This window comes from Gavialis gangeticus, unplaced genomic scaffold (assembly GCF_001723915.1).
Source record: "Gavialis gangeticus isolate Ggan-Ray unplaced genomic scaffold, GavGan_comp1, whole genome shotgun sequence".
Lineage (NCBI taxonomy): Eukaryota > Metazoa > Chordata > Crocodylia > Gavialidae > Gavialis > Gavialis gangeticus.
Genome location: NW_017729000.1, coordinates 642,855 through 652,137, shown reverse-complemented (window position 1 = coordinate 652,137; position 9,283 = coordinate 642,855). Strand labels below are relative to the sequence as shown.

General features: G+C 63.1%; 2 protein-coding genes across 5 annotated transcripts in view; both read right to left on the bottom strand.

Moving 5' to 3' along the window:
- The window catches only part of HK3 (hexokinase 3), a 15,587-nt gene extending 14,322 nt beyond the window's left edge, over positions 1-1,265 (bottom strand). The window contains exon 1 of the mRNA XM_019506049.1: positions 1,082-1,265. The gene's annotated coding sequence lies outside the window, so the exon portion shown is untranslated. The remainder of the gene's footprint in view (positions 1-1,081) is intronic.
- Positions 1,266-2,869: 1,604 nt separating this feature from the next.
- Positions 2,870-9,283, bottom strand: part of UIMC1 (ubiquitin interaction motif containing 1) — a 33,741-nt gene continuing 27,327 nt past the window's right edge. The window contains exons 8-13 of one of the 4 annotated variants that reach the window (XM_019506044.1): positions 8,159-8,324; positions 6,167-6,239; positions 4,861-4,984; positions 4,157-4,217; positions 3,520-3,562; positions 2,870-3,235 (exon numbers count right to left, since the gene is read on the bottom strand). In XM_019506044.1, the coding sequence (XP_019361589.1) occupies positions 3,022-3,235; positions 3,520-3,562; positions 4,157-4,217; positions 4,861-4,984; positions 6,167-6,239; positions 8,159-8,324 (681 nt within the window). In that variant the 3' untranslated portion in view covers positions 2,870-3,021. Of the gene's footprint in view, positions 3,236-3,519; positions 3,563-4,156; positions 4,218-4,860; positions 4,985-6,158; positions 6,240-8,158; positions 8,325-9,283 lie in introns of those variants that run through there. The other 3 variants (XM_019506045.1, XM_019506047.1, XM_019506048.1) reach the window with 3 other exon arrangements.

Genomic DNA, 9,283 nt, shown 5'->3' with positions numbered 1-9,283 from the left:
TTTGCACTGGGTGGGGGGCGGGGCGGGGGGGCACACACATGTGCAGGCATGTGACACACAGTCCCAGGGCGGGGGCCACCCCAGCCAGCACAGCCCAGCAGGGCCCCGCTATTTCCAGGGCAATTTGCATTCGCCTTCAGTTCCAATTAGCACTTGTCGACTTGAGCTCTAATTTTAATTAGCTCAGCAACAGCTCTGCCATTAATTAGCCAGCCCCCTTAATGAGCCCTCCCCCTGCTAACGAGCAGACGGGCCTGCTCTCTCCCAGCACCTGGCACGCAACGTGGCCGGGCTCTTGTGGCTGTGCCCATGAAGTGGCCCGGCTCGTGCTACACCCAGGGCAGCAGCCAGGCCCCAGCACAGGGTCTGGGGGTGGCGGGAAGGCCTCCCCCCAGTGGCAGATGCACAGCGCGTGGCCTGCATCCAAGCGATGCTGGGGCAGCTCCTGGCTCCATGCCATGGCCTCCCTGGATGCCAGGTCCGGGGGCAGGCCGCTGGGGCCATGGCAAGCTCCATGCTGAGCCCCTCTAGCGCCAGGTGCTGCATGGGGGCACGGTGCCCTGTTCCTGCCAGCCTCTGTCCCATGAACCTGGCCCGGATCTTCCTTGTCCTTGCTCCCTGGAGCTGGGTGGCTCGCAGCCCTTCCCTTTACCGACACTGGCCCCTACCCTGGGGGTCTTTAAGAAGAGGCTGGATGCCTACCTGGCTGGACTCATTTGAGTCCCATCTCTCTTTTTGGGGTTTTTTTGTTGTTCTCCCGCCCTGGCGGGGGGTCGGGCAAGAAGATCTACTAGGTCCCTTCCGACCCTTAATCTATGAATCTATGAATCTATGACACCCTGAGTGCGGGGGGTGCGTCCTGTTTCCCATTCTTTCCTCCTCCGCGGGGGTCACCCAGGGAGAGACCGGGCTCACGGCACCCATGCTGGTGCTGGTGACCATGCCATGGCTGTGGGTCAGACTGCACTGCATGGGTTAGCAGGTGCCTGGCACGGCTGGTGCAAGGGAGAAGCCAGAGTGAAGCTGCCCCACAAGCAGCAGCCCCCACCCAGGCAGGGCCCAGCCTGACCCCGCTGCCTACCTCACCGTGTGGTCTGCTCCAAGGACACGGGGCACACGCTGCAGCAGGGGCTTCTGTGTCTGCTCCGGGGCTACCAGATACTCTGACTCCAAGCGAAAGTGAAAGCAAATCACAAGACTTGCCCCACCCTGTTACCAGGTTCCTGACCAAGCCCAGTGCAGAGCAGGGCTCCAAGCTACTCCACCAGGCGCCTGCCCAGCGCCCAAGACTGGGGGCACCGGCATGACCCCTGGGCCAGAGCAGGGCTGCGTCCACAGAGCATCACGGAGCACGTGGCTGGACCTGCCCAAGCCGGGGCCAGGACACCTGGGTCCCCCATGCAGCCCTGCCTGCTCAGTGCCTTCTTGTCCCACTGGGCCCCATGCCACAGAGCCTCAGGTGCCACCACCGCCCTGGGCACTGTCTGCCCCGTGAGCTTGTGGGCATCCTACTTGCAGGCGCAAGTCCGGAGGCTTGGGCTTCGGGTGCCTGAGTTTTCATAGTTTCATAGTTTCTAGGGTCGGAAGGGACCTGAGCAGATCATCTAGTCCGACCCCCCGCCATGGCAGGAAGAGCAGGGGGGTCAAACGACCCCAGCAAGGTGTTCATCCAACCTCCTCTTAAAAACCCCCAGGGTGGGAGCCTGCACCACCTCACTTGGAAGTGAGCCATCAGGCTCTTGGAGCAAGGTCCTGAACCAGCCAGAAGAGCAGTTCTCCCAGGCGCGCTTTAGGAGAACTGCCTTCATGGACACAGATGCATCGTATTTCCCCTGCCAGGTTAAGCAGCCACTACGCTTGAGCTGAGTCTTCAAGAGGCCGGCGGGGGGCGGGAAATGCACTGGCTGTGCCAGCCGCCCCTGCCCTTCCCGTCCCTGCACCTCCCGACTGCCCCCAGCCCTCATGCAGGGCTCATCGCCCCCCACCTGGGCCGTGCAGGCGAGGCCCCCCACCGCTGTCTCCCAGGCCAAAGGGGCTTTTCAGCTTTTGCTGCCGGCACTGGGGCTGCCGCCTCCTCCTTGCTGCCCAGGGCACAGGCACAGGGCTCCTCCAGCCCTGACACAAGAGCCAGGGCCGCGGGGCAGGGTGGGGTCCGGGGCCCCAATGGACAAATGACGCAAACAGCAGGCATGTGGAGCCCTGGCAGGCGGTGCCACCCCTGCAGGACCCAGAGAAGCGGAAGGTGGCAGGGAGCAGCGATGCGGCTGCAGCTGTGATGGGCGTCCCACAGGAGAGGCTCCCAGCATCAGATCCCTGGCATACCCCCTCCCAAGCACGGCCTGGCGCTCTCCCTCATGCCCGGCTGGGCATGGAGTCGTGACGCTGCCCAAAGGCAGGGTGCAGGGCCCTGGCCTGAGGGACCCATGGGACCTTCCCACCCTCCCGTGCTGCCGGAGCCCTTGCAGACCTGGCAGTAGACACAGCTGCCAAGAGGCTTTGCCGGCTGGCGAGCAGCCTGGCTCCATGCGGCCACAGGCCTGACCCACTGTGGGGCCAGCCCATGGGGCGACGTGCTAAGTGAAGCCACCCCACCAGGTAGGGATGCTTTGTCCCGAGCTGGCTGCGGGGCCAGGGTGGCTGGCGCAGACATGCCCATGCACCGTGCAGCAGAGTAGGGACCCTCCCACCATCGGGGCTTCCCAGTGAGGGCAAAGGGCACCACGGCAGGCAGGTACCACAGCTTCCACGAGCAGCCAGCTGGGTGCTGGACTGGTGCCTGGGACAGGGCCCCAGTGCCTGGATGATGGTGCCTCCCCACACCCTTGCTCCCTCCCGTCCACGCAGGCTGCAGGGCACCACGGCCAGCTTGTAAAAACATACATAAATATATTTCCATCTCTGCAAGGGGGCAGGGGAACTGCAGGGCAGGGAGGGACTGGGTGTTGCGCCCAGCCGCGCCAGCGTACAAAACATATAAAAGGGGGCGGAGGGCAGGGGCCCGAGTCCTTGTGGCAGCGTGGCTCAGAACTTCCTCTTCCTCCGCCGGGCGGCTTTGGTCTGCAGGCGACTGCCCGGCTGAGCGCCTGCCGGCTCCTCCAGGTCCAGCAGGCAGGCTGCGGCCTCACCCAGGGACATGAGGGCCTTGGCCGGGGAATCCCTCAGAGCGGCATGGGGAGGGCTGCACCGGCCACCTGAGCTGTTCCCAGCATCATCCTGGGCCCTGGACAGGAGGTGCTGCCTAGGGGAGAGAGCAAGGCCTGAATGCAGCACTGCCTGGAAGAGCCCCCCTGGCACAACCCAGAGCCCGCAGGCCCTGGCCAAGGGCTGCTGCCACCACCCCGCTGGAGCTGGAGGCAGGGAGCCCCTGGCTGCTCCAAGCTCCGGTGGCAGAAGGGTGTGGGAAGGGCCACGGGGCAGTGATTTCCCCCCCAGCCTGATGGCCCCTGTGCCCCAGAGGGACCAGGATGCGGGCCTGGGGTAGGGAGAGGGGAGGCCTGGTTTATGAGAGCTCCCACTGACCTTGGGCTTGCTCCTGCAGACGATGTGACCCCCATGGCAGCACCTGCAATGAGAACACAAAACAGAGCTTCAGCCCTGGGGGCACGCTCGGGTGAAGGGGGCCTGCCTTGGCATAGGGCTGGGCAGGCACTGCCGGGCGCTGGGCCACAGTGCGGGGGCTAGGGGCAAAACAGTCCCGTTACCCTGCAGCAAGCAAGCGGCCCCTCTGCCAGGCACCAGCTTGCAAGGGGCAGGGGCAGGCCACTCTCTGGTGGGCCACAGGAGGAGACACTGGTGGCGTTACACCAGTGTTGGGTCCTTCCAGCGTCCCGGAGCGCTCGCGCTGCCCTGCTGTCTTGCTTGGGAACCGGACCGACACAGGGGTCCTGCCTCTCTTCAGGACACAGCTAGGACAGCCCACGCCAAGGGACGCCTGGGGGCACGAGGGGAGGACTTGCCCTTGGCTTCCCCCTGCTTTGCAGGGACAAGCGTCTCTGGGACACAGCAGCCAGACACGGTGCCAGGAACACACCAGTGACTACGAGCCAAAGCAAACAGAGCCAAGGGGTGCGGGTCATGTCTCTACCCAGCCCTCCACAAGGCAGGCCTCGAGGCCAGGACCCATCCCCGTCCCTGTCGCAGGGCCAGGCATTCCCACCTGCAGCCTTGCTCTCGGAGAGCTCCAGCAGGGCAAGGAGGCGGCCCTCGGGCCCGTCATCCTGCAGAAAGGAGAGAGCAGAGCGTCATGCTGCTGCCGGACCTTGGTGGCTAAGGCAGGCAGGCCCAGCCGAGGCGGCTGAGAGCAGTTCCCTCACAACAGGTGGCCCCGGGAAGGGGGTCGCAGGGCAGGAAGCCTGGAGCGCTGGGCCACTCCCACAGGCTCTGACCACAGGCCGGCCATGACCTCCCTGGAGCAGCTTCTTCGTGGGGGGCTGGAGACTACAATGCCAGCTCCTTCACAAGGCCCTTGGAGGTTCTGGTGGCCGGTGTGCAGCACCATCAGCTGGACCTTTGAGAGGTCCTGCTTTTGCCCACGGGGCTGCCATCTAGTCCTGGGGTCAAGGGTGGAGGGTGTGCCCAGGGACACCGATCCTTGCATCCAGCAATGCCAACGTCCCACAGGCCCAGGATGCCAGGGCAAGGCAATGTCACCCTGGCTGACTCCTCTTCAGCCACCCCCAACGTCATGGTTCAACCCGGCCCTGGATGCTCTGCTGCGGCAATCCATGCCCTGCAGCCCGCAGGCCAAGGCTGGGCAGAGGATGGCAGCCCTGCTGCACACATCCTGAGGGCAGGCACCCACAGGCACACCCCTCTGTCCCCAGCTGGTGGGGAGCACTGCTCAGGGAAACCTGTGCTCACCTTGGCGCTTCGCAGCCTCCTGGTGCCTAGCGCTCCCTCTGCGGCCCGGAGGCAGCCGTCCACATGGCGCTCGTACTCCCTGCGCGGCACAAGCAACTTGCAGAGGTAGCACTTCTCGCTCCTGCCGAGCCCGAGGGAAGAGCGGTGAGTCAGGACTCTGCTGACCACAGGCCTGAGATGCTGCCCTGCTCCCAAGCTGCCATCAGCACTGCCCGCCCGGCACCCATCACCACACTGGAGCAACTGCTGGCACCCCTTGCAGCTGCAGCAATGGAATGGGATGCTAATGAAGCTGGCTACTCTAATGGACAAGGCTCTCCTTGGATATGAAACACTGTCCCAGGTGGTTGCAACAGGCCCTGGGGCTCTGCTGAAGGAGCTGCACTTTGCCTGCAAGGCAAAGCAAGGGTGTGGAAGCAGAGCATCGGCTCACTGACAACCCCATCTGAGCAGCAAACCCTCTGCACTGCACCCAGCTCCACTCACCAGGCACCACCGCAGAGCAGAGCAGAGGGGGCTCTGGGCTCCGGAAGCCGAGGGCTTGTCTACGCTGGCACTGAACTCAGACTGGGCAGTGAGAACCTAAAGGGCCACAGCTCCTCCCGGACCCCCTCCAAGGAGAAGGACAAGGGGCACCCCAGCATGGCTACCCTGCAGCCATCAGGAGTGGGTCAACCACAGAGCATCTGAGCCCAGCGGGGGGAGCATGGCTTCCTCTGCCTCGACCCCCCATGCTCACTCTGCCATGCTCTTCTTGCGGTGCCTTTCCAGTCATTGCCGATTACCCAGATAACATGTCTAAACAGAAGCTGTCCTCTCTATAATTAGCCTAATTCCATTAGCGATGTTGCCATCCCCTGTTTGCAACAACAAAATTGCTTCCATGGCAGGGATCTCACTGTCAGCTCCTCTTCCAAGCTCCGGGTGGGTGGGAGGAGGAGGGGCTGGAGAGGAAGAGATTAAACAAAGCCACGGCTCTTCCAAAAGTCTAATTGAATTAAGACGATTCCTCCAGCTGCCATGTTGTCAGCTCCCCGTCCAGCCGGCTCCTCCTCTCAGGGCTCTGGGCTCCTCCCAGATGCTCGTAGGCCTGGCCCAGTTCATACCCAACAGCCACTCTCCAGAGCTACCACATAGCAAATGCCGCTGGCCTGCACACAGGTTGGGCTGGAAGCAACCCAGAGAAGCTAAGAGCCTGGCAGCCTCTGCTTCCCCCTGCCCCGGGCACCCAGGAGGCCCAGCTCCATGGCCGGGGGCAGGACAGAGGGTGTCCACACGAGCCAAGGGAAGCCGCCTACCTACTTACTTGTCAGTGTCCCTGGGTGGTGGGATGCCCCGGACCACTCTGCTCTTGGCTTCTCTCTGCCGCCGCGTGAGCACTGGAACGCAAGCAGAAAGCCTCACTCAGTGGGTCTCCCTGGATGGGAGGGGGCGCAGGCTACTGCTATGGACCGCAACCCTAACCCTACAACAGACCCCTAGGCACAGACCCTCAAGTCCCGGGGTCAGGGGATGCCACACAAACTATGCAAGGGAAGCTCCCGGCAGTGCCGGGCAGCTTGGAGACAGGCAGGCAGCACGTGGATGGATGGATGGATCTGCCTGACTCGCATGCTGATGCCTGGCTCCAGCGTGCTGCGCTCCCCGGCACGGCCGAGCAGGCTCTGCAGCCTGACTGCAGGCGGCTGCTGGGTACGTGCGCAGCTCGGCTGCTCCCGCCGCAGTCCTCTCCACACACTCCCGATGCCAGTGGCGCAGGGCTGCATTTCAGCTGGGGAAGCCGAACTCCCTGCTGCGGGGAGAAGAGCTGGCCAGGGCCCAAGGGCACAGGGCAGGACTCAGATGGGCTCCCAAACAACAGCTGCACCCTGAGGCCTGGCGCCTCCTCCAGCTGTGCGACCGCAACAGGCCGCTCTCCCGGCACGGCACGCGGCTCTGGGGGCCCTCCCTGCCTGCCGGTGCTGAGCTGCGCGGCCTGCTAGCCCTCCCATGGCAGCCATGAGAGCTCAGCCAGGCCTCTGCGGTGCCTGCTCCTGTCCCTCAGGAAGCAGACAGGCTCTGCCCCAGCCACTTCCCACACTCAGGGCCAGGCCTTAAGGTGGCATCTTCTCCCCATCCTGCCGTGGCCCAGCCTCATGCCACCGCAACCCCCACAGACTCACTGCTGGTGTCTGAAGGGATGGGGAGAACGACTGGTGAGCTCGTTCACCTTCCAGCACCGCAGCCTCCTGCATGCGCTCAGGTGCTCGTGGCTTCTAGTCTCCCACAGCAGCAAGCACAGCTGGCACAGCCCACCCCGCTGAGCACAGGGCCAGTGCGCCAGCTGCTTGGGGAAGACCCCAGCTGTGCCGTGTGTGGCAAGCACAGGGGAGAGCAAGGCCATGGGGCTGAGCACTGCTGCAGCACAGCTGGGCATGAGGGGCCCCAAGCCAGCAGTGGCAAGCCCAGGCCACACAGCCGGAGACAGGAAGGAGGGGGAGCCTTCACCTCTGACCTCCTGGTTTAGGGAGCTGCAACCCCCACAGACTGCCTTGCAATGTCAGACCCACCCTGCAGCAAACTCTGCTCCTGCTCCATCCTCCCTCTGGCCTCCTCCAGGCTCTGGATCCCCGGGGAGCTGGGACTTCCTGCCTGGCCTGGCAGAAGTTGCTGGCAGGTCCCCTGAGCATGCCTCGCAGGGCTGTAGCAAGGGTGACTGGGCCCACACTCATGCTCAGAGGCCTGCAACACTGGCTGGACGTTACAGGCTCACTGCCTCCCACACCAGACTCATGCATGCTCTGCCAGGCTGCTCCTTCCCGCCCCGCACCGCCTGTCCCCAGCGCCCTGTGCTTGTTCCCATTATGGGAGATTCTTCCCGACTGGACATCATCAGAAGAGACAGGCCTCCCCCTGCATGTTTTGATGTGGGGCTGGGAGCTTGTGACAAGATCAGCACTGCTGCTGCAGCCCTGGGTACAGTGAGCTCTGTCGCTTGCACTCTGAGCGCAGCCCCTGGCACTTTTCAGCCCCCAGCTGTCAGCGGAGCCTGCTGTGCATGCAGTGGGAGAGCAGGACGTGCTGCTCACCTGTACACAGACACAGCCAGGTATGCTCTCATAACCACCGCAGGCCATGATGTGTGCAGAGGGCAGCAGCTTCCCCGCAGTGCTCAGGCAGCAACTTGGAGGCAAGGACGCCCACGGCTCCAAGAGCTTTGCAGTCCACCCATGCACACACACAAGCAGAGCCAGGGCACACGTGCACACACGTGCATGCACAGACAGAACCGAGGCCTGGAAGCCCACGCACAGCAGACCTGGGAGATCCTCATCAGCATCCTCTCCCGTGGCGCCGTTGCAATACATGGCATGCAGCTCGATCTCCGTGGCAGGGAAGCCCTGGTCGCACAGTGGGCAGGCCACACATGCAGCCATGGCAAGACTGCTCTCCGACGTACCACCCACATCTTCGTCTCCGGCAGCCTGAGGAAAGGGACAAGAGCTCAGCCCACTAGGCCTCAGGGCTGCAGTGCTCCTCACAACTGTGCAGCACTGGGTGGCCCCATGGCCCTTCCCCAACACTGTGTGCGCTCCCCTTCCCTGCCCAGTCCCAGCACAATCATCCTCAGGGATCAGCTACCTGGGGAAGCACCACAGGGGGCAAGGTGAGCAGCTGGACCCTAGAGAGCACCACATCCCAGGGAAATGCAAAGCCTCCCTGCCTGAGGAGCAGAGCATGAAAGAGCCTGCTGGGGACTTCATGGGGCAGTGCCAGAAGGCAGCGCAGAGCCTGCCCTGAGCAAGCCATATCCTGTACCATCTGCAGCGCTAGCCCAGGATCTCTACCAGGGAAAAGGGAGGCAGGAAGGAGAGCCACGATGATGGAGGGGCAGTGAGCAGACAGGCAACTCTCGGAGGCTGTATGGTCTAGGGACATGGTTGTCATGGGGGACCTAAACTACCCCCATGACATCTGCTGGGAGGAGCAGTCAGCCAAATCCAAGCATTTGTGTAGGTTCTTAACCTGCATGCAGGACTTTCACCTAAAGCAGGAGGTATACAGTCCCACTACAGGGAATGCCTCACTGGACTTGGTGTTGGCTATGAGGAATGACCTGGTAGGGGAGCTGCAGATTTGTGGTCACCCTGGGGACAGTGACCACCAATCAGTCGAATTCACCATACGGCGTAGGGTGGGAAAGATAACTAGTAGGGTGGAAGCGCTTGACTTTAGGAAGGCTAACTCCAGTGTGCTCGGAGTCTAGTCAAAGAAGCACTGCTGGATAGGAGTACTGCCGAGACAGGAGTCCAGGAAGGCTGGTTGTTCCTAAAGGAAGTGATCCTTCAGGCACAGAGGGAGATGATCCCATTGCGAGGGAAAGGGTGGGGAAGGGGCCAAAAAACTTCCTTGGCTAAACAGAGAAATCCAGGGAAGCCTAAGG